At 53.4% G+C, this 26,565-nt stretch overlaps 2 protein-coding genes across 10 annotated transcripts in view; one reads left to right on the plus strand and one right to left on the minus strand.

Annotated features, from left to right (window-relative positions):
* Positions 1-1,119: 1,119 nt before the first annotated feature.
* SDCBP2 (syndecan binding protein 2) lies at positions 1,120-20,213 on the plus strand. 5 transcript variants are annotated; one of them, XM_022592813.3, is made up of 9 exons: positions 1,232-1,486; positions 10,815-10,887; positions 11,555-11,621; positions 12,254-12,354; positions 16,090-16,248; positions 16,909-17,084; positions 17,164-17,335; positions 19,345-19,436; positions 19,695-20,213. In XM_022592813.3, exons 2-9 carry the CDS (start codon positions 10,834-10,836, stop codon positions 19,747-19,749), a joined length of 876 nt encoding a protein of 291 aa, XP_022448521.1. In that variant the 5' UTR covers positions 1,232-1,486; positions 10,815-10,833; the 3' UTR covers positions 19,750-20,213. The 5 variants fall into 5 exon arrangements, with proteins under 5 accessions (XP_089752783.1, XP_022448521.1, XP_022448523.1 ...); XM_022592815.3 differs by having other exon boundaries at positions 16,978-17,084; XM_089896657.1 differs by lacking the exon at positions 19,345-19,436 and having other exon boundaries at positions 1,120-1,486.
* Positions 20,169-26,565, minus strand: part of SNPH (syntaphilin) — a 42,380-nt gene continuing 35,983 nt past the window's right edge. For all 5 annotated transcript variants that reach the window (XM_022592812.2, XM_089896649.1, XM_022592811.2 and 2 more), the window contains one exon: positions 20,169-25,174. In XM_022592812.2, coding sequence (XP_022448520.2) covers positions 23,992-25,174 — 1,183 coding nt within the window. In that variant the 3' untranslated portion in view covers positions 20,169-23,991. The remainder of the gene's footprint in view (positions 25,175-26,565) is intronic.

Genomic DNA, 26,565 nt, shown 5'->3' on the forward strand with positions numbered 1-26,565 from the left:
GAACACCAGCTGGGCCCCGGTCGGCATCTGACGCCCAAGGCTAGTGCCCCTCCACCCAGGATCGTCATGGGGACTGTGATGTGGGCCCGCCTGGCCTGCCGAGCAGCCCCGATGCTCACCCCACCCTGGGCGGCTGCCCTGCATCATTCCTCCCAGGACCACCCAGCATGGGGGGTGCAGCCCTCCCCAGGCACCAGGTGTGACAGGCACCTCTATATATCCAAACCTACCAGGACCTCAGCTAAATTCCTCCCCCTTTTCTGTTTAATTTTATATGATTATTTGGAGGGATAGTCAAAAGTTAAATTTTTTCAAAATTTAAAAGGCACCAAAAAGTGCGCTATTCAAAAATCCCCCCCACCTCAGCACACAGCCCCCTAGTTGTCCTTCCTGGAGACAACCCATCTAAATTCCTTTTTAAAACAATTAACCTTAATTTGATCCCCCCTGATTACAAAAATCATAAACATTCAAAGCAAAAACTAACTTCAAAAGAAAACAAAACAAAACTCCACCACCTTGAAACAGACACAAAAGTACAAACCAAAACCCCACCCACAATCCCACCATCCGGATTTCCAGCGTTTTAGGATACGCCCTCCCAGACTGTTTTCAGTGCATATTCACTTTTCAAAAAATGAAGACAAAACACAAGATGGTTATCACGATACTGATTTTTCAATGTCTTGCCGGAACACTTCCTCATGGCTTCTTCCTTAATGACGTTGCCAGCTTTGTGATCTTCCACAGATGCTGCCTTATTTAACTGACCCTAGCGATGGGCATTTGGGGATTTCTAGATTTCTCTATTATAAGAAACACGGTGGGCCCTGAGACCTCACTGCCTACTTGTTTATTTTCTTGTAACAAATTCCTACAAGAGGAAATGCTGGGTCACAAGGTACGGCCTTTTTTTTTTTTTTTTTTTGCGGTACTTAGGCCTCTCACTGTTGTGGCCTCTCCCGTTGCGGAGCACAGGCTCCGGACGCGCAGGCTCAGCGGCCATGGCTCACGGGCCCAGCCGCTCCGCGGCATGTGGGATCTTCCCAGACCGGGGCATGAACCCGTGTCCCCTGCATCGGCAGGTGGACTGTCAACCACTGTGCCACCAGGGAAGCCCAGGTATGGCCATTTTTTAAGACCCATCAAACTGCCCTCAGTGAGTTCAGCAGGACTGGTTGTCCAATCCAAATCCGATTTCCTCAAGGCCAAGAAGTCTTGGTTCATCACCCTCTCAACAGGAGCTGTGAGCCCCTAACCCCACCTCCTCATCCAGACTACGGCCAAAGCCCTCCTCTGAGCCTGGTGACCTAGGAGCAGGCTGAGTCAGCCGCAGGTCCTTACCTGGGCCCATCCCAGTCCTGAGTGAGTCAGCTGACCAGGGAGCAGGAACCCAGCTGGGACAAGGGCCGCCACCTTCCAGGGAGGGGACCAGACTCCATCAGCAGTGGCTGGAGAAGGACGAGCAGCAGCACCTGGCCTGCAGGTAAGAGCGGGGCAAGGGGCCCCTAGAGGTGGGCACAGGGATAAGGGAGACCTGCTCTCACCTGTCTTCTTCCCTGCCTGTCCCGACCCTCTGGGACTTCCAGGCCTTTTTCTCTCAAGGTGCTTTTCTCTGGCAGTGAAATGCGAACTGGGGTTTCCTCTTCTGAGCCCAGCCCCGGGCCAGGTTCAAGGGCTGGGTGATATTTATCCAGACATCACTAGGGCTCCAGGCTCCTCCTCACTGCCTGGGTCCGTTCTCACGGAGATGGGACCCACACTTTGCTCCTTGAAATGGGCTCCTGGAAAGCCAAAGAGCAACTCCCACAGGGAACTGAGTGGGGGCCTCAGTTTCTGTCACTTACTTCTCTGCCTGAAGCTGTTTCCATTAACAAGCTCCCTACCATGGCAAGGAGAACCTGCTGGGGGAACCGGGCCAGTGGCCTGATCTGAACACTGGTTTCCTCCTGCGGGAACTCCCATGCAATCAGGGGAACTGAATGAGGCAATGGATGTAAGGGGCTGGAACATGCCCTCCACACAGCAAGCCTCAGAAAATGGTGCTTAAGATGGGGCTGCTGTGTGCTGGGCCAGCACTGCACTGGCTGCTGTACATACGGTGGCCCCAACTACTAACAACTGCACCACCGTCACTTCTCGCCTGGGCTCCCTGTCCACCCGTGCCCCCTAATCTATCCTCCAAATGAAAGTCAGACCATGTCACTCTGCTGCTCAGGATTCTCCAGGGGCTCCCATCTCATCAGAGTAAATGCCAAGCCGTCAGCATGACCCACAGGCCCTACAGGATCTAGTCCCTCTCGCTACATCTCCAGTCTCCTCTCCTACTACTTCCCCTATGAACAAGTGACTTCAGTCTCACTGGTCAGGTGTTCCCTAAACAGAGGGCAGTGGCTTGCCCTCAGCCTCAATGCTTCTCCCTCCCCACTTAGGCTTTTACTCAAAAGCCACCTGTCACCCCCCCCACCCATCCCCTGGCAGTGAGGCTCTTCCGCACCTCCAGGCTCTACCCTCCACTCTGCTTTATCTTTCTTCCCATCACTTCCCACCACCTAACGTGGCATAAGCACTTATTTAATCCAGCTAGAAAGTGACACTCTAGGACAGATTTTTCTTTTGTTCCCTGCCTTATTACTGGTACTTAGAACAGTACTGGGACTTAGGTGCCCAGTAAATGTACTGAATGAACAATAGCTAACGATTACTGCATGCCCTTTATGTACTAGTGCTTTCTGTACGTATCTCTTTTATTTAAGAATCTTTTAATTAATCTCCACAATAACTCTGTGATGCAAGTATTGTTACCCATATTACAAAGGAATGAATGACATGCCGAAGGGACTTGTCCATGCTTGCTCTCCCAAGTCAGATGCAGCAGTCTGAACCCATCCTGCCTGCCTCCAAGGTCCTTGGCTTCGCTCTGCCTCTCCTGCGCCTGGGTTCAGGAGTGTCCGCACTCCTTGAAGAAGTCCACAGCTTTTCTCCAGCAGGTAGTACAGCCTGAGAGAAGGAGGGGAGTATATGCTGGTGGCTTAGCAACAGCCTCTTCTTTTCCAACTCACCACATCCCTGGGCTAATTTGGCCTTCCAGGAGCTGTTCCTCTGACACTCTAACCCACGCTTCCCTCCCGCACACTGTCTTCTGAAGGATGGATGAGTTGTCCACGGGAACAAGTGGGCGTCCCATAGTTTCAGCTCTTTGGAACAAAGTGTTCCAAAGGAGTGTTCTCATTCCGAAGTCCAAAGATGGGGGCTGGCGACCCCTTTTCAGCCCTGCTGGTCTCTGAGGACCTGATTGCTGCTTTGTTGTGGGAGTTGTTATTGCTCAGAATATTACAGAGTGCAGCAGCTCAGGGATGGAAATCCTGGAAAATGCAGTGGGAGAGGAAAATTTCTCTGGGTGAGATAGGTTAGATGGGTTCCTTTCTTTTCAGAGGAGCCAGTTAATTTCGGGAAGTCATCAGCACCGAACTGAGCAAACTCTTCCATTGTCAGACCGCAGGAGCCAGCCTTTCAATCTACTTCATCAGGGCACTGGTTTTACTCCCCTTCTAGGCCAGGGTTTTTCTTCAAAGGACTTTTTGGGGCTTTCTCTTCCCCTTGGGTCTGCTTTCCTACTTCTTTAAGGAACAGTAACTGGATGCCTGCTGTGTAGCACGCAGTGGGCACAGCACTGGGGCTTCAGAAATGAGCGACATTCCTGACCAAAGAGGGCGACAGGCAAACAAAGACAGCTCGGTGGAAATCCAACCCAGGAAATGCAGAAGACCTTGCTCACAGTGGGTGCTTAATAAACAGTAGTGGAATGAATGATGAATAGGCAAATATGAGATTCTGTGCTCTAGAGAAGGGAGGCTTGCCTAACGCTGTGTTTGGTTTTGGGGATTTGGGGGGAAAAGAAGAGGGGTTCACCAGATGAACAAGGTGGTGGTGGCTGGGGGGAGGTGTGAATGGCATTCAAGACAAAGGGAACAGCACCTGTAAAAGCACAGAGGCATGAACTAGCAGGGTGAGTTTTAGGATCAGCACCTGTAAAAGCACAGAGGCATGAACTAGCAGGGTGAGTTTGGAATTAATGAAATGCAGGGTGAGTGCGCAAGAGTGAGGAGGTCACCAGGAGTCAGTGGAGAAGATACCAGGAGTCACATCATAGAGACTGGAATATCAAGTTGAAGTCGCATATTTTCTCCTGAGGGCAAGAGCTGGGTATGGCTGGAGAGCAGGAGCTAAGGATAACTCCCAGATTTCTGGCTCAGACCGTGAGGTGCATTTGGTGGTGTCACTGTAGATGGGCAGCAAAGCTGGGGAAAAATGAATTCAATTTGAATAAACTGCAGGAGGTAGTAAAGATCTGGAAGGCAGCTGGACTCTTGAGCCTGGGCCTCCCTATCCCTGGAGTAACATACTGCACTCTCACCCTGCTGAACTCCATCCTTCACGGTCCACTAGGCGTCTCCTACCTTCCTCCAGGCCTTCCCCGTTGCCCTAGACTTTTATCCTGCACCCCGCAAACCCAACTGCCTCAATCTCTAAAAATGTGCAGTGGGTCCATTGTTGCTGTGAAAAGTGATCTGCCTGGCCGAGCCCAAGACCTCTACCCTGGGGGGCAGGCACTCAGTCATTCTTGGGTGGGATCCCAGAGTAAATCTTCGTGGAGTGGGGCGGGGCACGTGCAGCTCAGCACTAGGACTGGAAGTCAGGGCCGGGCAAGAAACCTGGGATGGTGGGAAGGACGGTGAAGTCACAACGGTAGGGCATACTCGGGGATCCGAGGAGCTTCCGAAATCCTAGGGAGCGAGGGAGCTTCCTCTTCATTATGAGCAACAGGCAGCCCGGAGCGCAGGCGTGTCAACTTTGCCCTCCTCCCTCCCACAGCTGCCTTAGAACGGAATCTTATCGGCCAGCAGGGGGCGGCTCAACCGCACCCTCGCCCCTTCGGGAAGCCGTTAATGGACCAGGGTCCGGGGCGTGGGGAGGCGAAGGGACACTCGCCCCTTTAAAGCGCGATTTGATCCGCGTAGACTCCAGGCGCGTAAAGAGCGGACGCAGGCCCTGACCGAGACTTCCCATCTCTTACTCTGCTGCTTTACCTGTTTTGTGTGTGTGTATGTGTGTGTGTGTGTGTATGTGTGCGCGCGCGCCAGCCACGAGCGCCTGGAAAAAGCAAGAAGCCGGGTGAGTTTAGCCGGCCAGCAACCCGCGGGGCAAGGAGACCGCCATTTGCCACCCCACAATCGCAGGATATCCTGGGAAGCGTCCGTAGCCACGCGCAGCCCTGTGTGGGTGACACGCATGCGCCCTAGCGGCCCCAGCGCCTTCTAGCGGCTTGGCGTGGTTTCTGCGCAGGCGCTGTAACCCATAGCAACCAGGGGAGGTCGCCTCAGGCGGAGTTTGGAGTTACCGGAGCGTCGGGGTGGGGAGTCGTTTGAAGAGCTTTGATCCAAGATCGTTGGACAGATTGGGAAACTGAGGCCTGGGGTGAAGAACAGGCCCTAGGAACCGTTGGGGCTTTCTCCGGTGCCCGAGTGCTCGGAGTTTTGTGTCTGGCTGCATTCAAAAAGCGGGAGATTGAGGCTGAGGGAGGGGGCGGGTTCGTCTTGAGTGATGGTTCAGTGTCCGCCCCCCCCTCCCGCTGCCGCCTGGGTTAAAAAAAAAATAAACGTGATGCCCTCTCTCTACTATAAAGGAGAAATGAGAGCAATGAAAGTAATTTATAATAAACGAATATGCCCTTCACTATGTAAAAGCTCAGACTGGATGACACCCGGCCACGTCTGTACCTAACTTAAAATGAGAAAGTTTGGATTTAATAGTATTCAACTAAATTTTGCCAAAGTTTACATTCGGCATCTTTTGTTTGTTTGGCTGTGTGGGGTATTAGTTCACCGACCAGGGATGGAACCTTCTTCCCCTGCGTTGGAAGGCGGATTCTTTACCACTGGACCACCACAGAAGTCCCTCTATGTGGTATCTTGAGTCGAAGGTTAAATGTATTTGTATACAGGCGTGCCATCACTGTGACAGCTACAAACGCAGACACACATGGGTGCGTTCTGGTGACTCACCTGCGCTCAGAAGGATAGACAGTGATTTTCCACAATAGTGAACAAAACAAAGAATAACTTCCTCGGTTAAGCTGGTGTATACATTTCTGGATAATATATTGTATATTAAAACCAGGGAAAGTTTCATTGTATTTGTATATAAAACAGGTTATAAACAGGTTTTTTGCCTCCATGAAGGTTTGGCAGGGTATTGGAAAGTTGTGCAGGACCGCTTTGTTGGGGTGAGCTGTTCTGTGCATTACAGGAGGTCCGGGTCTCTACTCCCTGCTTCCTAAATGCTAGTAGTGTTCCCTCAGTCGTGTGACACCCAAAACTGCCCCCACAAATTTCCAATCTGTTCCTTGGAAAACCACTGATTTATTCAGTCGAATAGCAATTTTTGCCGGCATCCATGTGCTGGGTGCTGTTTTGGTGGGGAGGCATAGGGTGGTGAACAGGACACAGTCCCCACCCTTCCGAGTTGGGGCCCAGTATGAGGAAATACCCAGATAGTAATCATACAATATGATAAATAACTTGACAGTAGGGGCGGTACAAGTCAGTTTGGGAACACATGAAGACCCGGCCAACTAGCAGGGGGTCCCATGGTCTGAAAAAGCCAACCAGAGAAGAAACATTTGAGCTGAGCCTTGAAAGAGCACCATGCAGAGAAGGGTGGTGTGCCAAGCAGAGGGATCAGCATGACTGAAACAGATCCAGTGTTGCTAGCACGCAGTGGACACTCCAGTGTTGTGAATGAGTAGATGGATGACTGAATGAGACACGCATATTTGCCGGCAGGGAGCCATTCCCCACTATATCATGAACCGCTAAACCTGCCTCTTGAGTCCACCCAGAGCCCAAACCTTAGTTGAGACCCAGAGTAGGTGGCAATGGTGAAAGGGTCCCAGACACAGAGGAAGGGTTGTGTGGTCTTAGCCCGGGAGTGATTTCCAAGAAGTAGATCTCTGATTCTGCTCTCCCAGAAAACATAACCGCTCTGCTGCTTCAGTGTTTGAAAAAGCAGGGCAGGGGTGCCTCTTATTTTCACACCTGTCGTTCACGTGTGATCCTGGTAGCAGGGCATGTTTTTGGCAGATGGTACCTCCTGAGGACTGTCCCGAGATAAAAGTTTCCCAGAGTGTGTGCACAGTGGAGAAGACCACAGACAAAGTGGTCTCTTCCCTCAGCTGATTTAAAGGAGGCCAGGGCCAGTCTCTCTCTCCCCCTAGGACAATCCCTGTCCTCTTGAGATGATCATTCCTGCCCCAAAGGCTAAGGCAAAGATCTGCAGCTGCCTGCCTGCAGGAGCCAAGCAGGCAGCGTAAGTCAGCTGGATGGGCACTTCGGGAAGCAAGGAGGTGCGTGCAGCCCCATGTTATGGCAGGCTGCGACTTGGGCCTGGCTGACTGTTGCCGTGCATGATTCCTGCTCTTGCATTGCCAAATAGTGTGATTTTTCTTTTCTGTACAAGTTAGAAGTGAAGAATTTTATATTTCCAGATTTTAAAATGTTGGCATTAATTCAAATGAAAACAAAAAAAAACCAAGCCTGTGAGAGGTGAACAAAACCTGTTTGGGACCTCTCATCCTTGTTTCCATCCTAGGAAGGTGCATGTCCATAGGACATCAGAGCTTTACTTTACAAGGAGAAAAGTGGAAGCCCGGGCAGAATGCATTGCTTCTGGAAATATTATTGCATTGGTGTCCGTGCTAGGGGCTAGGAGTTCCATAGCAAATTAGAAGGTCCAGTTCCTGCCCTTCTGGAACTCCCAATAGGTAGACAAAGAGGCAACTACAGGAGTAGTGAATTATCAACAGAGTAAGAACATGAGTTGGGTGAGGAGGGGGGTTTGGGGGCGGGGGGAGCACAAATCAAGGCAAGCTTCCTAAACGAAGAGCCCTCTGGTCTGGGACTTGAAAATAATTGGGAGTTAGCTAGGTAGGGAGTGGAGGGGGTAGAAACGTATTCCAAATAGAGGGAATAATAATTCATGCAAAGGCCTGGGGACATGAGAAAATTCGATTAATTCGAGGATCTGAAAGCAGCTCATTATGGCTGAAGCTGAGGTTGGGGGTTGGGAGAAGGACGTGTGGAAAGCAAGCAAGCAAGCAAGCAAGCAAGCAAGCAAGCAAGCAAGCAAGCAAGCAAGCAAGCAAGCAAGCAAGCAAGCAAGCAAGCAAGCAAGCAAGCAAGCAAGCAAAGCAGGAGAGGGCTTCCCGGGTGGCGCAGTGGTTGAGAATCTGCCTGCTAATGCAGGGAACACAGGTTCGAGTCCTGGTCTGGGAGGATCCCACATGCCGCAGAGCAACTGGGCCCGTGAGCCACAACCTGCGCGTCTGGAGCCTGTGCTCCGCAAGAAGAGAGGCTGCGATAGTGAGAGGCCCGCGCACCGCGATGAAGAGTGACCCCCGCTTCCCACAACTAGAGAAAGCCCTCGCACAGAAACGAAGACCCAACACCGCAAAAATTAATTAATTAATTAAACTCCTACCCCCAACATCTTCTTTAAAAAAAAAAAAAGAAAGAAAGCAGGAGAATTAGGCGGGGGGGGGGGGGGGGGCAAGCAAATGTCTATAGGGTCTCACTGCCATTAAGTAAAGCGGTCTTGATGTAAGAGACAGCAGAGGCTGGTGGGGTCTGGGACACCCGGGAGCCAGCTGCGACTCAGCTGTAGCCACTCAGCAGCGGTCCAGGGTTGCCAGAATGTCGTGTTTTTCAGGAGCAATGTGAAGTTAGATTATTAAAAGCAGCGTCTTGGACTTCCCTGGTGGAGCAGTGGTTGGGAATCTGCCTGCCAATGCAGGGGACATGGGTTCGAGCCCTGGTCCAGGAAGATCCCACAGGCCTCGGAGCAACTAAGCCCGTGCACCACAACTACTGAGCCTGCGCTCTAGAGCCCCTGAGCCACAACTACGGAGCCCGCGTGCCTAGATCCCGTGCTCTGCAACAAGAGAAGCCACCGCAATGAGAAGCCTGCGCACCACAATGAAAAGTAGGCCCCACTCGCTGCAACTAGAGAAAGCCCGCGTGCAGCAATGAAGACCCAACACAGCCAAAAATAAAATTAATTAATTTAAAAAAAAGCAGCGTCTTGAGTTATGCATTTAGGGGGCTAGTTTGAATGTATAAAGCACTTGGCAACAGATTTTTTTAAAAAACACCTTTATTGGAGTATAATTGCTTTACAATGTTTGCGTCTGGCCTTTGAGCCACCAGTTCCAATCTTTGGAGGAATCGTAAAGGGAACGTGGGCTCGATTCTGAGAGTGTGGAGCCACTGGGGGTTTTCAGCAGGGCGTGACATTCCAGGCTCATGCAGAAAGGGCCTGTCGGCTGGAGAACAACAATAGAGGAGCTAGGACTCATTGGAGATGTCGTGGTACCTGCAGAAGGGCGGGGAGATGGTGGAGGTCTGCAGGCAGCATGGGGATTAGGGATGGGATGGGGAGAGATGGGGTTTGACGGCAGATTAGGAGGGATGGGGGAGGTCGTTGGGGAGTGTTAAGGTTGATACAAGGGTCAAGGCAGCAGGTACAGAGGAAGGACGAGGAACAGTGATGGATGAAGATGACCTCAGCCCCTGTGGGTCACTCAGGGGAGATGCCCAGAGGATCTGGACCTGGTCCGGAGAATGTGGGCCCAGTGGGGTGAATAGGACACCCCTTGACCCCAAGGAACTGCAGTTCAGGTGGGAAGACAGACTGAGGACGATTGAAGAGTCCAGGGCCGGAGGCTGGCCCAGAGTCTCTTCTGAGGGCAGGGCCCTTGGGAGCAGCAGTGACCTCATTGTCTGAGAAGCCAGGGTGGGAGGGCGGGGCAGAGACATCCAGCTAGTGACGACTGGCCCAACAAAGGCCCGGAGACGTGACAGAGACAATGTGTTAGTGGGTAAACGGAAAAGAATCCAGAAAGACAAACTGCTCCTTCCTCACATTTCAACTAGGAAGGAAATAAAGCATTTCTGGGAGGTAATTTCTTTGAATTTCTTTTGGTACCTTGCTCCGAGGTCCCTGGTTCTCCTCTGGACAGGTAGAAGGCGTTCAGTAAATGTTTATCGTGCTTCCCCCCATTTCCTTCTCCCTCTGGAGCAATACTCTGCTGAGTGTATAAATTCTGCTACAGTTTGTGTGCATGTTTTTAAGAGTTGCCTTTGGCCTTACCTCATTGTGGTCAAGATCAAGAGTCACCAGTGAGACCGGAAATGGCTGGTATGCAGTAGGAGCTCAAATGCCCAGAGATGCAGAGGCGTGTGGGGGCTGGGGAGGACTTCCAAAGCGCCTGCTGCCTTTCTGTTGTAATATTAAGTCCCCGCCCACTTGACACTGGACTGAACCCTGCGTAGTTGTGGGGCGATGCTGTGCAAACCCCTAACGGTGGCCGGATATACAGCAGGTACTCACTACCCACCAGCTGGACTGGATCTAGGTCTTGAGTGATCAGACCTCATAAGCCTGTCTGACCTTTGAAACAGGACAGGGAAGGACGTGGCCCCCAATCCTGCTTTGCCTGGTCGGCATGTGCTATAGGTGACCCCGGGTCTCAGGTTCTAAAGCCCAGAGTCGGCTGAACATGGTGGGATGGGATTTTTGCGGGGTTGAGAGCACAGGCTTGGGAACCAAACAGACTTTGGGTCAAATCCCAGCTCCCCCATCTCTAAAATGGGGATAATAATACCTTTGTGACATCTTTCTCGTCCTGAGAGTGCTGAGTGGCACACGTCCGTGCCTCCTCTCAGCCTTCAGCCCTCCTCACCCTCTGTGCCCTGCAGGGTGTTCCAAAGAGCAGCCATGTCCACCCTGTACCCATCTCTGGAGGACCTGAAGGTGGACCAAGCCATGCAGGTAAAGTGCCAGGCTACCAGCCTGGGGTCCCCTGACGGGGCCTTCTGGATTGCACCAGGGTAGCTAAGGGAGGCCTGTCTTGGGTCAAGTGTTGGGGACCCCTGGGAGCTCCTGACTGGCCCCAGGGCATGCAGGTCCCCACTGCAGGGCCTGCTGAGCAGAGCAGGTGTCCAGAGGCCAAGGCAATGGAATTACAGCAGGTGGAGAAGACCAAGCAGCAGCAGACCGGCCTGTCTGGTGCCTGCTCTATCCCAGAGCTTCCTCCATCCGGGTTCGTGTAGAACCCGTGCTCTAGGACAAGCTTCCAGAGTAAACCCCGTGGCCGTGGCGTTTGGCCTACTCAGCCCCCAGAAGCCCTTTTCTCCTTCCATCCCACATGAGGTCCTAGTGGGTTTTGAGAATTGGGGACTTTTCGACTGAAAATTTGCCTTGGCTGCCTCAAGTAGTAAACGAGTTGTGACATTTGGTGGGTCGCGGGCCCCTGGGAGAACCTCCCTCCAGAAGCGTGGACATCTGCAGAGGCCATATTTACTCCAAGGGTCATGGACACCCCCCCTCAGGCCGCCAGCATACCTAATGCCCTGACCCCCAGCCTCAGGGAGCCCCAGGCCTCAAGGGCTCTGGGGCTCATGGCCACAGCTGACTGGCACTCCCCATCCATCCCCAGGCCGAGGCCAGAGCCGTACCCAGGATGCCCGCCCTGCCGGGGCAGGGAACAGACTCCGAGCCGTCAGGTGAGTGAGTGGGCTGGGGTTCTCCTGGCTGAGAGTGACCTCTGCTGGACATTTCTGAGAGCCTGCCTCCTTCCTGCCGCTGAGCCGTGGGCACTATGCAGGTTGACCCTTCCTAGAACCCTTAGAGGGGGACACTGAGAAACCCGCAGCTTTGTGAGGGCACTGACTGCCCTGACTTGGGGCCACCAAGGAAGGCTGCATGTGGAGACCAGGATGTGTGTGGTGGCCCTGGAGCTGCTCGTGGCCGTCTTGATTCAGGCCCCGTGGTAGCAAACTTGAACTCAGGCCCAGCTCTTCTCCTCCTCACCATGCAGTTCCCCAGATCTGCCCTCGGGTCTGGCCGGTGCCAAATAAAGTCAGTTAAATTGAACACCAAAGTGATACATGAGGTACTCAGCGTCCCAGGCTGCTCCTGGAGAAAGCAGACCGTCTGAGGGGAGGACCCACAGTGCCAGCGAGCGTTCCTGGGAGTGCAGAGCCAACTCAGGGGTATACTGCATTCTTGGGAGTAAACAGCATCCCCAGGCCCTGTTTCTTAATAAAAATGAGTGACCACCTGGGAGCCAGGCAGGTGTGGCTAATCTCAGGCCCGGAGTAACACCTTTCTTCTTCCTTCCTTCCCTTCCCATCAGTTTTGTATCCAAACCTGTCGGAATTGGAAGGTTATATGGGTCTTTCGTTCTCCAGCCACGAAGTCCAGCAGAACCTGCCTCAGATTCCAGAAGGTGCCAGTGTAGGTATTTGTCTCTTGCCTGATGTGGGCCCTCCTTCTTGGTCTTACCATTTAAACAGACTTGAATCTCCTCTTTCCCCAGCGTTGCTGCGCCTCTGTTTTTTGATGGCACTTCGTATTTTCAGCCTTCATTAAAAGTGCTGTGGGGTTTCGTGGTTTCCTGAGGGCCTTGGGGCTGAAGGGCCACTGCCTGCCCTTTGACCTCTGACCTGCTGGCCTGAGCCTGCTGGAGGAGAAGGGAGGACATTAAGCCTGGCCTGAGCCTGGGTGCTTCTACTGAAGGGCTGCCTGTGACTTGACAGCAGCTGCATGGTTAGGCAGAGCCCAGTGGGAAGGGGCTTGTCATCCAGCCCCACTCCCCAAATTAAACAATAACGCTTGATTCCTGCTCCGCATGGCTTCAGGGAGCAAAGGAAATCATAACATTGAAATATTCACTCCTGAAAATGTATTCACCTATAGAATCAGTCCCAAACCCTCTCCCAATCAGCTCCAGCCTCCCTGCGGACCATCTGTCAGGTGTCCTTGTCTGCCAGCCCCTCCCTGGTCCAGTGCAAATCGACTGCAGAGTGCAAATGCAAATCTTACTAAGGCCGCAGGATTTCATGAAATTGATGGAAATGAGGATGAGAACTGCCACACTGACAAATGAGGATTTCATAGGAAAAATCAGAAAGGATGAGGACATGTGGGACCCTGAGAAAAACTGGCGACACCCTGGGGTGTTTCTCCAAAATGACCCTCCTGACAGTCATGTAGGGAAGTACACACAAGAAGCAAAGTAGCTCATGTTGCATATAGTCCAATTTTAATCCATCGATTTAATCCCTCTTTGGCCCAATAATTAGGACAACCTAAATTTTGATTAAAAATTACAGATAGGGCTTCCCTGGTGGAGCAGTGGTTGAGAGTCCGCCTGCCGATGCAGGGGACACGGGTTCGTGCCCCGGTCCAGGAAGATCTCACATGCCGCGGAGCGGCTGGGCCCGTGAGCCATGGCCGCTGAGCCTGCGCATCCGGAGCCTGTACTCCGCAACGGGAGAGGCCACAACAGTGAGAGGCCCGCGTACCGCAAAAAAAAAAAAGACAGATAATGCATTTTTATAATTAAAATTTTTTAGTTATTTTATTTCATTTTAACTTTTTATTTTTAAGTAATCATAAATTCATAGGAAGTTGCAAAGATAGAGAAGTCCTTTGTACTCTTCACTCAGTTTTCCCAGTAGTTCCGTTTTATGTAACTACACTATAACGTCAAAACCAGGCATTTTACATTGGTACAATGTGTGTCTGTGGTTCAATGTCATTTTATCACCTGCAACCACCAGCGCAATCAAGATAGAGAACTATGTCATCACCACAAGGGTATCTCTAATCTCTAGTGTTGTCCCTTCATAATCGTTCCCAGCCTCCCTCTCACCATCCGCAGCCCCTTGGCAACCACTAGCGTGGTTTTGTCCCTATAATTTTGCCATTTCAGAAGGTTATGTAAGTGGAATCACGCGGTGTGACTTTTTCAGATGGACTCTTTCCACTCAGCATCCTGCCCTGGAGATCCTTCGAGGCTGTTGCCTGTATCAACAGCTCATTCCTTTTTATCGCTGGGTTGTGTTCCATGGTGTGTCTGTACCCCCAGTTTGTTTAACCTCTTGAGGGACATTTTAGTTGTTTCCAGTTTTTGTCTATTATAAACTAAGCTATTATGGATGTTTGTGTACAGCTTTTTGTACGGATATAAGTTTTTGTTTCTCTGGGATAAACGCCCAGGAGTGTAATTCCTAGGTAGTGTTATAAATGTATGGTTAATTCTTTAAAAAAGAAAGTGCCAAACTATTTCCAGAATGGCTGTGCTATTTTATTTTCCTGCCAGCAATGCATGAGTGTTTTCAGTTTCTTCACATCCTTGCCAGCATTTGGTATTATCACTATTTTAAATTTTAATCATTATGGTAGGTGTGTAGCATTGACTTATCATTGTCTTAATTTGCCATTTCCCTAACGCTAGTGATGCTGAACATCTTTTCATGTGCTCAGTTACCAGCTGTATATTCTTTTCGGTAAAATGTTTCTTCATATCTTTTGCTCATTTTCTAAATGGATTGTTTTTTTTAAGTCAACATTTGAGACTTTATTCTAGAGTCCTTTGTCAGATATTTGATTTGTAAATATTTTCTCCCACTGTGTAGTTTCTCCTTTGATCGTATTAAAAGGGTTTCTTGCAGAGCAAAAAGTCTTTAATTTTGATGAGGTCCAAGTTATTGATTTTTTTCTTTTGTGGATTATGCTTTAGTGTCCTAAGAAATTTCACTGAGCCCTAGGTCCTAAAGATTTTCCTTTTTACTTTCTTCTAAAACTGCTATAGTTTTATGTTTAAATTTATGGTTGAATTTGAGTTAATTTGTGTATAACCTGTGGAGTCAGTGCTCACATTTTGCCCACGGATGTTCAGTTGCTCCCTCACCATTTGTTGAAAAGACTCTTCTTTCTCCAGTGAATTGCTCTTGCACCTCTGTTAAGAAGCAGTTGCCCCTCCTTGTGTGAGGCTATTTCTGGATTCTCTCTTCTGCTCCATGATCCATGTGTCTGTCGCGCCCCAATACAACACTGTCTTAATTACTGTAGCTATATAATAAATCTGGAAATTTGGTAGAGTGATTTCTCCTGTTTTATTCTTTTTATCAGAATAGTTTTAGCTATTCTAGTTCCTTTGTCTTTTCATATAAAGTTTAGACTAACCTTGCATGTATCTACAAAACATCTTGTAGAGATTGTGATAAGAATTACATTAAATCTGTACATCAATCTGGGGACAGTTGACAGCTTTACTATGTTTTCCCAATCCATGAATACAGAATATCTCTCTATTTATTTAGATCTTCCTTGATATCTTTTATCAGTGTTTTTTTCATTTCCAGCATACAATTCCTGCATATGTTTTATTAGATTTACACCTAAGTATTTCTTTTTTTTTTTTGAGTGATTGTAAGTGGTATTGTATTTTTAATTTTAGCTTCCACATGTTCATTGTTAGTATTTAGAAGTACAATTGTTTTTTTGTATATGTTGGTCTTGTATCCTGTGACCTTGTTGAACTCACTTATGAGTTCTAGGAGTTTACTTGTAGATTCCTTGGAATTTTCTAGTGAAGTATCATCTCATCTGCAAATAGAGACCATTTTATGTCTTCTTTTCCAATCTATATGCCTTTTATTTCCTTTTCTTGCCTTATTGCTCTGGCTAGTTTTTCCATTACTGTATTTAATAGTAGTGGTGAGAGTGGACATCCTGACCTTGTTCCAGATCTTAGGGGGGAAAGCACTCGCTCATTTTGGTACTTTTACCTTAATTTTTTTCAAGGCAGAGATCAAATTGAGCCCATTTCCCCCCATCGTTCACTATTTTCTGTGGAACTTTTATTTTTAAGTGGATTTTAAAGGGCTCTTCTCCTGACCCCAGTTTGCCTTGGAAAACGAGGACCCCTTTCCTATTTACCTGTCCTCTCTTCTCTCCCTACTTTCCCGGCTGTTTTTCAGGGGTGTGGACTTTGACGCCCCCTAGTGGCGTCATTGAGCCATGTTCCCTCTCGCCCGCACGCGGGAAAGTGTGTGAGCTGGGGTGGACTGCGGCCTGGGGTCCACTCCATTCTCCTTACCCCATCCCTGCTCCCACCCCGGGGACTCTTGTGGCACGAGGCCCCAGGCGCTGGCTGACCGCCTGCTCTTCTGATGTCTGCAGGCAGCGGTCTCGGGCCCCTCACCGGACCAGGTGGTGGCGCCGGTGTCCGGGAACAGCTTGGGCGTGCTGCCTGGGGAGGTCAAGCCCGGGGTGCGCGAGATCCACCTGTGCAAGGATGAGCGCGGCAAGACGGGGCTGCGGCTGCGGGCCATCGACAAGGTGGGACTGGGGGTCGGGGGGGAGAGGAAGGGCCCCGCGGAGGGCGGAGGGCGAGCCCGCGTGCTGGACAGCGCCTGCCCGCAGCCCGAGTTGCCCGCCCTCCTCCGCGCGCCTCCGGGGTTCTGGCCGCCTCGTCCACCAGCGGGAGAGGAGGCAGAGCAGGGAGCCCCATCCACAGTAAGGAAGGGGCTGCGCGGGCTGGGAGCCGAGGCCCACCTGACCCCTAGGCCAGGCTCTTCCTCTCAAGCCCCTCCTACAAGGCCCGAGGGCTGGCTCTGGGTTGCGCCAGGGATCCTCTACCTGCCCCTCCGTGGGCTCCTTGCCTCCTTGTCCCCCAGTCAAAGGGATCTGGCTTCTGGGCGGCTGTCTGCAGACAGTGGAAGCTGGGGGCCCTGGATGCCAGTGTGAGAGGCCTTGTAGTCCAGTGGTTGGGGGTGCGGCCTCCAGTTGGGGTTGAATTCCTGACTCCGTTGCTTCCTAGCTGTGTGGCCTGGAGTGTTTCCTCGCCAGGAAAATGGGGTTGCCCTTGTCTGCTGCGCAGAGCTGCAGTCCCAGTGCCCTGCAGGCTCTGGGAGGATCGGGAGGCAAACAGCAGCTTGGAGGAGGGAGCTGGGCTCATGGTGGGCCGGGAGAGCTGACTGTGGGGACCGCCTCCCCCAGGGGCTCTTTGTGCAGCTGGTCCAGGCCAACACCCCCGCGTCCCTGGTGGGGCTGTGCTTTGGGGACCAGATCCTGCAGATTGATGGGCGCAACTGTGTCGGGTGGAGCACAGACAAAGCCCACCGGGTGGTGAAGAAGGCGTCGGCTGAGAAGATTGTCATGGTTGTTCGGGACAGGTGAGTAGCTGGGTCCCAGGAGCCTCTCTGTCCACCCCCAGCCACGCCCCAGGCCCAGCTCACTGTCCGTCCCTGCCAGGCCATTCCAGCGGACCGTCACCATGCACAAGGACAGCACAGGCCACATTGGCTTCGTCATCAAGAAGGGGAAGATCATCTCTTTGGTCAAAGGGAGTTCTGCGGCCCGCAACGGGCTCCTCATCAACCACTACGTGTGCGAGGTGAATGGGCAGAACGTCATTGGGCTGAAGGTAAGCTAGGCAGAGCAGTGGCTCTGTCCCGGGACGTCAGGGGCTGGGACACGCCAGGTGGTGGGCAGGTTCGTGTCTGCGGGTGGGCTGCTGCCCCCACCCCAGCCTCCGTTCCTCATCCTAAGGCTGCTACAGGGATTCGATGTGACAAGGTGCACAGAGCTTCGAGCACAGCGCATGCACAAAGTAATTGCTCAGTAAATACAAGCGATTGTTAATTACACGTGGAGGCCAGAGGTGTGACAGGGAGCCGGGGGGTGGGGGTGGGGGTGGAGTTGATGACCTGTGTAAGGACGTAGGTGCCCAGGTGGCTCCTGGCTGCATGGACACCTCCCTACTCTGTGTGGCACTTCTGTTTGTATCCTGGATCTTGTTCAGTAATAGGAATATCTTAGAAAATTGCTCTTCAGAAGTCCATTTCTGACCTCCTTTTTTTGCCCTCCCAAGGGGGTTTGCGTGGCGAGTTTTATCTTTAAATACAGAAGGAGCAAGTGATCTAGGCCCAGTGCTGTGACCTGGACTCGGGGGTGGGTGCCTTTGGGGAATGGACCCTGGAGGAGGATGAGTCACGCCGCTTCTGGTCCCTGGATAAGTGAGAGTGGTTTATCCCGACTTGATACCACCAGGACCGAGAGTGCTCCTTAATCCCAGCTGTGATTTAGAGTGAGGGTCCCTGCCCTGCTGCAGCCAGGGCTTTGGGGCTCACAGGTAGGGCTCCCCGGGTAGAGGTTTCTTGGGCGGTGGCATCTCACTCCACAGGTGGCACAGTCTTTTAAGCCAGTTCTCCTCCGCTTCACAAGGGCCATCACCATCACCATTCCTGTTGCACATCTTCCTCCCTGTGCTTGACAGTCTCCCCACCTTCCTTGGAGGCTTGTTCTGCTGGCTTATGAGCATTGTGATCAGCAAGTCCTTCCTAATGTCTGTCTGACATCCCTCCTGCTGCATCTCTCCCCTTCCTTGGGGATCAGGCATGACAATCCAAAGGGAATCCATTGTAGCTAAAAGGCTGAGTGCAGTAACACCAGTTCCGAGTGGCTGGCTCTACTGGGTGTTAGTGAACCCACTCCTTTCAAAGCATGACAGTTCTTTGTTCTTAACTGTTCTGGAGAGCAGTCCTTGTAAAATGTGCTGCAGATTCTCTCGTCCTCACTGATGGTTCAAGGCTTCACTATGAACTTATCAGTTATCCTACCAAACAATGGCGTAAGGCTCTAAGGACTGGGCCTGTCCCTTTGCTGAATAGCCCCGGATAGCTATGCTTCTTGAGATCATTTATCTTCTCAAAGGTCTGTCTATTTCTACTCTGTGGCCATCACTAGTCCCACCTAGCACATCTTCTCCCATTTATCCTGGAACAGCTAAGAAAACACATACCTGGGTTAGACACCTGCGTAAAGTAAAGGTCATGGTGTCTGAGTAAGGGCCAGAGGCTCTTCTAATGGCCATAGCGTTTGTCTTTGGACTGTTTGGCACACTTTGTGTAGACGTCTTTTGTTTCTTGTTCTCCCCATGATCTGAATGGCTTCTGCGGGCCTCTCTTTTCACTAGTCGACAAGATGTAAGAGGAAGAAGTACCACATGGGCTCGGCTCAGGCTGACAGGAGCCCAGGGAAGAGGGTGGGGGAGCCCCTGCTGTGCCCCCACTGCACGGTTATTCTCTTTGTGCTTTGGGTCCAGAACCCGAGTGTGACGGGGTCCTGGGAAACGGCATACATGTGTGCTTGGTGAGATTCCCAGGGCTCTTTGGGGAAAGTCACGTTTGTGAGGCCCTGTTAGGTGTCAGGCCCACACAGGCCCTGGAGCTGAGGGGGGGAGGGGCACGCTCATTTTACTGACAGGGCCTTAGGTGGGAGGCCCACGTTCTTGTTCACCTGAGGGGCAGCCCTGTCCCTGATGTCAGAATGTCAGTGGCATCCTTCAGCGGGGGCCGTGCTGACCTCTCCACAGAGGTGCCTTCAGAGTTTCCCCTGGCCCCCGGGGTGACCGCTCACTCACCCCTTCTCCAGGACAAAGAAGTCATGGAGATTCTGGCCACAGCCGGGAACGTCATCAACCTGGCCATCATCCCCACTGTGATCTATGCGCACATGGTCAGAAAGTAAGGCTGGTCCCCTCCTGCCCCTCCCCCCTCAGCTCCCCACCTCCCGTCCACCCCGGCTTCCTCAAGGCTCCTGCAGAGCCCAGACCAGCCTGCCCTCTGCTCTCCTGCCCTTGCCTCCCTTCACGCTAGCCAGTGGCTTCTGGTGATTTGAAGGTCTTAGACTCGGAAGTGAGGGTCCACAAGGCATGCACAGGCTTTGCGGGGATGGGGGAAGGTGCTGCCAGTGTTGGCGACTGTCCTTGTTGCTGTATCTAGGTTGTCCCCAGCCCTGCTCCACCACACCATGGACCACTCCATCCCTGACATCTGAAGCCACGGGAGAGCAGCTCAGCCCTCTCACCCTCCAGCAGGAAGGGGAGAGTCCTCAGGGGACAGACTGAGGAGGCCTCTGCCTGGGGGCGGGGCTGTCTCCAGGCGGGCGCGTTCTGGGTGGGGCAACATTGGGTCACATGGGCCTGTCCTTTATACACACTGGCCTCCTTGGAGCCTCAGCCTCTTAACTGGGCTAAGGCAGGGGCAGGGCCCACAGGCAGTGATTCTCTGAGCCGATTTAAATGCTGGGCACGTAGGCAGGCCGACTAAACACTTCCTAAAGTTGCAGCTGGGTCCCTTTCAAACTTTTGCCTCTACCAGTAAAACATTTCCACGGTTTGAGAGGACAAATACATTTTTTTGGGAGAATTGTTTCTTTTTCCTTTAGTTGTTCTTTGTCACAAACTGTATTTAGTTATAACCCGTCACTGTCTTTGAATAAAGATTTGATTTTACATAAAATCCCTTCCTCAAAAGTAACTGAAATTCCAGAATCTTCTGTCTCATGACATGCCAGAGCTGGTTTTCTTTTAAGCAGTGGTGAGACCAAGGCCTTTGCTACATATTGCCTCTGAGAGCAGTGACTGGGCTTTGCCACCGTCACATGCCGCCGGTCCGGGGCATGGGTGACTAGAGGGGGACAGTGTGGGGCCCTGGAAGGGGGCCCTGGCTTTTGCGCACCCCTGCTCAGCGACTGCAGCTGGCTTCCGCATCTGCAGAACGGGCGTGAGGACCACTTCAAGGGTGCTGGAGAGGATGGAACACGTGCACTTACAGGGCCCCACGGGTCTGACGGGGGGCGTGGGGTGCGCCAAGTGACCCCCTGGAGGGGAGTCAGAAGCACGCAGCTCTCTGGTTCCCTCAACCTCAGGAAGATCTGTCTGCTCAGCTTTTCCCAGGATGCGTGTTATGACTCCCATGCAGGTGGGGACAAGTGTGAGCCCCCTTCATCCCCCTCGCCCCCACCCCCAAAAGATACAATATAAAGAAAACAGGCCAAGGATCTTGTTGTGTTTTCATGCTTTAATTCAGAGCTGTCTGCTGTAGGTACAACTCTGTCTGATCAAAAGGACAAAGAAGACAAAAGTGAAGACCCCTCCCCACCTCCCCCCTTCCTGTATCCCCTGATACATGGGCATGGCTGAATGTAGCAGTGCACTGTGACTTGTGTGCACTGATTCCTAGGTCAGAGGGGGTAATGATTTCCCTGGGCAGAGGCCCCTCTGTAGGCCTTTACCCCAGAACCTTGTCATCTGCCCCCACCCCACCCCCCAAGGTGCTGCCAGATACCCCTGTGCTAGTGGCGACTGGGAAGGGTATTCAGTGAAAAGCTAAGTTATCCCCTTGGGAGATATTTGGGATAAACTCCATTTGAGGCCAGCTCTCTGAGCAGAGTCCCGGCCCCAGACTGATTTCTGCTTTGAGCCTGGACGAGAGGAGCAGCAAAGCAGCTCTGGCCTGGACCTTATAGCTTAGGAGAAGCCACTTCTGGAGGTGGGACCCCAAGGGACCAGCAGTTCCAGAAGGTGGTTCCTGAGAACATGGTCCCTTAGGATCTAATCAGCTCTGGCCAGAGGCTGGGGACAGGGGAGACCCCAAAGATCTCTGCTGCAGAAGCAGAGGGCGGGAGGGAAAGGTCACAGCCCAGCAGAAGGTGGTATTAAGCAGGAAGGAAAAGGGGAGCCTTGGAGGATGAGCACTTAGCGGGAGGCCCCCGGGCCCTGGCCTTGCTTCCTGGTCCCACATCCTGTGTCCTGCAGTCAGGGCTTGGAGCCTGAGCCCGTGGGCCGCTGCGCCTCCGCCTCCGCCCCTGGGAGCTGCCCAGGCAGCGCTGCCCCTTTTGCATAGATGCAGGATACCGAGCACACACACACACACAAACACACACGCACAAGCCGGGGCCTGGCCGACACGGTCCCAGCGTCTGTCCCAGGCCTGGGCCAGAGAGCTGCCTCCTCCACCGACAAGAGGCAAAGCCCGTCAAGGTCCCACCAGACCCCCCAAAAGAGAGGCACCCCCAACACTGTGGGCTGGAGGCCCTCTGACCAGACAGGCAGGTCTTGAGCCACAGCAGGAGCAGAGGGCGGTGCCAGCTCCGCTCACCTTGTCCAGAGTCCTCGGTCCACGCTCTTCACGAGTGGCTCCTCCAGCATCAGGGACAGAACGGACCACAGCCCCGGCCCTGACCACGTCCATCAAAACACAGGACACAGTAGGAAGGCCACAGACAGCAAGACGCAGACCGGAGCAGAGGGGCTACGCAGCTCGACTAGATTCCAGTGGTGAAAAATATATAGATTTTACGTTGTCAAATATAATAGTCATACATTTATTTTCTCGGCAAAGCTTTTGACTATTTCTAAGGAGACACCACGCAGCTCCGTGATTACGCGGCACGGGAGGCGGGGTCCGCAGCCAGTCCTGGCTTGGCTTTGGATTGGGTTTTTCCACTGCCCCTCCACGTCACGATCCCCAGGTCCTGTGGGGCAGCCCTGCCCGGCCCCCAGAGTTTGGGTTTGGTTCGACTGGGGTGGAGGGGTGCTCCACAAAGGATGGCAGGTCTGAGGCCCAGAGCGAGGAAGGGGAGCTTTGGAGGCACAAAGCGCGTGGCAGAGGGGCTCTCCCCACGATGGCTGGGCCGGCTGCCCACCCCCAGTGCATGCAGGCATCCCCCCTCAAGTAGGTGGCACAGAGAGGAAGGGCAGAGCCCATGCGTCAGGCAACAGCTGTCGGAGCAGCGGGGGTGGGCAAGCAACCTTGGCAGAACCAGAGTGGCCCCTAGGCCAGAGGGGTGAGTGAGATACAGGGTCCCACCAACACCCTCCCCCCGCCACAATGTAGGGCCTAACTCTGAAGAGTGGGTGGGATGACGAGATAGGTATAAGCCCTGCAGAGGAAGAGGAATGGGTTTACTCTGTAAAATAATAATGCAAATAACATGTCAGCAGCTTTGCAGAGGGACCTAGATGTGGTCCCGGGGAAGGAGGGGGAGCCAGTGAACCTTCCCAGGCTGACTGGGCTTGGGCTGGGAGCCCCACTCCACCCCCTACCTGGGAAACATCCCAGGACACCCTGCTTAGGCCTGGACGGACATGATGGCTTCAAAACCTCATCTTGCCATTCATCCCGCTGGAATTCCCCTCAGAGGCAGAAAGGTGTAAGATTTAGGAATCCTCATCCTAGAAAGCAAGCAGCCACCTCACAGGAGACCCTGGGATGCGTGAGAAGCAAGCCCCAAAGTGAACACAGTGCAAAGCAGAAGTCGGTCCTAAGGTCCCCGGATAAACCAGGGCGAGCTCCAGGGCAGCCAGGCCTGGAGCAGTCAGCTGGTGGTTGCTGAGTCTAGCCCTGCCTCCCAGGCTGCAGGGCCCTGTCTCAGAAGGCCGGAGCTGCCCCCTTAAGCCGCCAGCCCCCGCCTCCTCCTTTCCTGCTGGCAGTGTCTCCAGACAGGAGCTGGGCTCAGGCTAGCGTTCACACCCCGGCACTCGCCTGTCTGGCTCTCACAAAATTATCTGACACACTCAGAAGCGCCAGGAGGAAAACAGATGTCGGGAAGCTCTGGGACGAACAGACAGACACAGAACCCACACCGCCCTCTGCCCATCACCATCTTTCCTCCAGCCCATGGCCTTGACCGTGCTCCCAAAGCGGGGAGCAGCCGGAAGGGGATGGAGTTCAGCCCAGGCCAAGTGGTTCCAGACCCGCTCGGAGTCCCGGTCAGTTGCCTGTACTTTGGGTCGCAGCTGCCTCCATCTGAGGAGGTAATACCGGCCCAGAAGCCTGGGCTGAGGGCAAGGGGTGGCTTGGGAGAGAAGGCTTGGGGTGGGCAGGGAACTGGACAGGACATGGGGGTGGGGGACGGGGAGGCTTGGCACACAAGTTAAGCCCGGCCTCCCCAGATCAGCACACCAGAGACTTCCTGAGCAGGGGCTGCCCTGTGTGAGAGGCCAGGTGGGCAGGGGGGCCAGGTTGGGGGCCTCACCACCTTCTTTCTCTGCAGTGTGTCCCATCCCTGTGCCTCCCTGCCCTTGGTCTCTCTTCCCTTCTCTCCTGTTGCACTTTTGGGACACCTTCCCCCACCCCCCGCTCCCAGCCCCTGACACTGTCACCATTCTGGAAACACCACCTCCAAACCCAAAACTAAATAAATAAGATGATGCCCCACGGGAAGGTGCGAGAGGGAGGACGGCACCCCTACAATCGGTAGTCAGGCCTCCGGAGCCCGGGCCGGGATGGGGCCTCAGAGCTGCAAGCTGCCGCCTGCAGCAGTGCTGGCGCTTGGGCCCTGCTGGCTCAGCGAGCGACAGCTGATCCTGCGGATGGAGTGCAAGGCCACGGTGCAGCAGCCCCGCAGCAGGGAGCTGATGTTGTAAATGGGCTGGCCCTGGCGCCGCTGGGAGCGGCAGAGCCAGGCCACCGTGGGCACGGCTGGCACCACCACCGCCAGCAGATCCACGATATAGTGGCGGCTCCAGTAGCTCTTGGGCTCCTCCTCGGCTGCGGCCGCCTCCTCCTCCTCTTCCACGGGGCACGCCACGCTCACCGACGGGTTGGGGTTGGCACCGGGGTGGTGTGGGGTGGGCCCCCGCGTGATGGGCTCTGGGGCCTCGAGCTCGTCACCCACCGTCACCACCACTGCAGAGTTGGGGTCTCTGGGCCCCAGGGGGTGGGGATCCAACTCCGGGCACCTGTCCCCTGACTTGGGGACTGTCCCGCAGACCTGGGCCTTGGTCACTTTCTCCAGGATGGTGTCCAGGTCCGGCTGGTACTGCACGAAGTCCGTCTGGATGGCGCGCTCCTGCATGCAGCTGGCCTGCACGCCGGCCTCCGTGCCGCACAGCAGCTTCTCGTAGGTGTTGCTGGCGGGGAAGCGGGGGCCCAGGCTGAAGGAGCCGTGCAGCGAGGAGCCCTCCTCGAGGCCGCAGTCCACCCCCGAAGATAGCAGGCTGCTGGCCTCCAGTGCATCCGTCCGGCTCAGAGTGTCGTCGGTCGCCACGAAGCCACTGTCAGCCCCGTCCTCCACAGAGGCGCCTGGGTGGTCACCCGGCAGGCGGTCGCCGCAGACAGCGGGGTCGCTCAGCTTTGTGTAGGTGGAGCTACGGGTAAGGGAGCGGGCGGGGGACCCGCCGGCCGACTCGGCGGCGCCGTCCTCCTTGGCGAAGCCGTTCTGGGCCACCTCCATGCTGTGCAGCAGCGTCTCCAGCTTCTTGTTCTGGATGTTGATGTCCACGAAGTACTTCTGCAGCCCCTTGTCCTTGTCAATCAGGTTGTTCTTGACGGTGTCGATGACCTGCTTGAGCTGCTTGATCTCCTTGCGGGCCTCCTTCAGGGCCAGCTGGGCCTCCACGCGGTGGCACTCCTCCTCGATCCAGTCCTCCTGCATGCGCGACAGCTGCATCTTCAGGTCATCGATCTCCGTGTCCCTGTGAGCAGATGAGACACACATGCTCACCGCCTGGCCTGTCACCATCACCAAGGACAGACAAGGAGGGGGCTGTCCCCAAGGACACAGGGCCTTTTGCTGCTGCCCCTCAGAGCTGAAAACAAAGGAACGACTCAGAGTTCCTTCCTCACCCTCTTTACTCCATCGGGGAAGCAGTGGGGATGGGAGAGGGGCCAGGGCTCAGGACACGAGAGACCTCCTCTTCAGGGACAAGAATGAGCCACCATCTCCTTCCCACCCTCTAGAGCCAAAATGCAGACAACTGTCCACATTTATATCCACTACCCAGAGAAGACAGTAGACGATAAATATTCTCAGTTTAAAGATGCTACCGCTATAAAAACGTAATACATCCATTTAAAAATCTTAACATAAAACAACAAAAACTAAACCTAAAATCTCTACTCTGCAGAAATGGATGTGGCCTCCTACAAAAGCCGGTGGTGGAAATTTTCAGTGGAGGGCTACTTGGCCAGAGACCCCGGGGAGGGAGTGATGATCCACTTCGTTTTTATGAGAGAAATTACTGCCTTGAAGGTAGCGGATAATTTTACATCTTCCCTCAGGTGGAGGGTGAGAAGTGGTGGATGAATCAGACGAGAATGATGCGAACAGAGTGGCTGTCCTTTATCCATGCTACATGTTTCCTCTCTGTACCTACTGTAGAGAGGGAAGACCCAGAAGATTGCCGGAAAGGGCACAGAGCTACTCCCGAAAGAAGAGGCAAGAGCAGGCAAACGAGACGGTCAGAGGACTCTTGTCCAGAAACTCGCAGGCTTTTAAAATCCCTGGGGCATAGATGAATCCAGGGGGTGCAGGGGAAGGAGGTGAAGTAGGAAATGATGCCATCAAGTCCAGAGGTGAAGCCAGGGTGAGACTGAACAGGATGCACCAAAAGCAGTGAGAAAGGAGGAGACTCCTTCATGGGACTGAACTCCCACCCTGGGTGCTCCTCCTTTGGCAAACGTCTTAGTGATCCGGCCCACACGCAGCCACTCAGCCCAAACCCTACATTCACACAAATAAAATCCAAAAGGCACGACCATCACTTTGGATTTTATGAGTCCAGCAGAGTGACCAACCCAGATGAAGCACCATGCACTTTTCAAAGTCAAATTAGAAATTCGGGAAATGGGCCCAGGAATCTCACTCCACAAAACACTGAAGGGACTGGGCCTGCAGGGCTGCAGTGGCCACAAGGTCAGCAATGGCATCAACTGGAAGGGGAAGGAGGGGAAGGGCTGCCCAACAGGATACAGCTTGGTGATGGACGTGGGATGGCAGCAGGAACCTGGAGCTGCTCAAGAGCCATGATAAGAGACATCCCCACACGTGTGGGGATAGCGTTCATTCCTCCTGCCTCAGGGTGGG

This window comes from Delphinapterus leucas, chromosome 15 (genome assembly GCF_059928025.1).
Source record: "Delphinapterus leucas isolate spDelLeu-1000000601 "Yukka" chromosome 15, BTC_Dleu_Yukka2, whole genome shotgun sequence".
NCBI classification, from domain to species: Eukaryota; Metazoa; Chordata; class Mammalia; order Artiodactyla; family Monodontidae; genus Delphinapterus; species Delphinapterus leucas.

Bases quoted from the DNA above. Each gene is read 5' to 3' on its own strand.
- SDCBP2 (XM_022592813.3), top strand. From the start codon at position 10,834: ATGTCCACCCTGTACCCATCTCTGGAGGACCTGAAGGTGGACCAAGCC. The intron at 10,888-11,554 runs GTAAAGTGCCAG...ATCCATCCCCAG, and splicing joins AGGTGGACCAAGCCATGCAG to GCCGAGGCCAGAGCCGTACC. The intron at 17,336-19,344 runs GTAAGCTAGGCA...CCCCTTCTCCAG, and splicing joins AGAACGTCATTGGGCTGAAG to GACAAAGAAGTCATGGAGAT.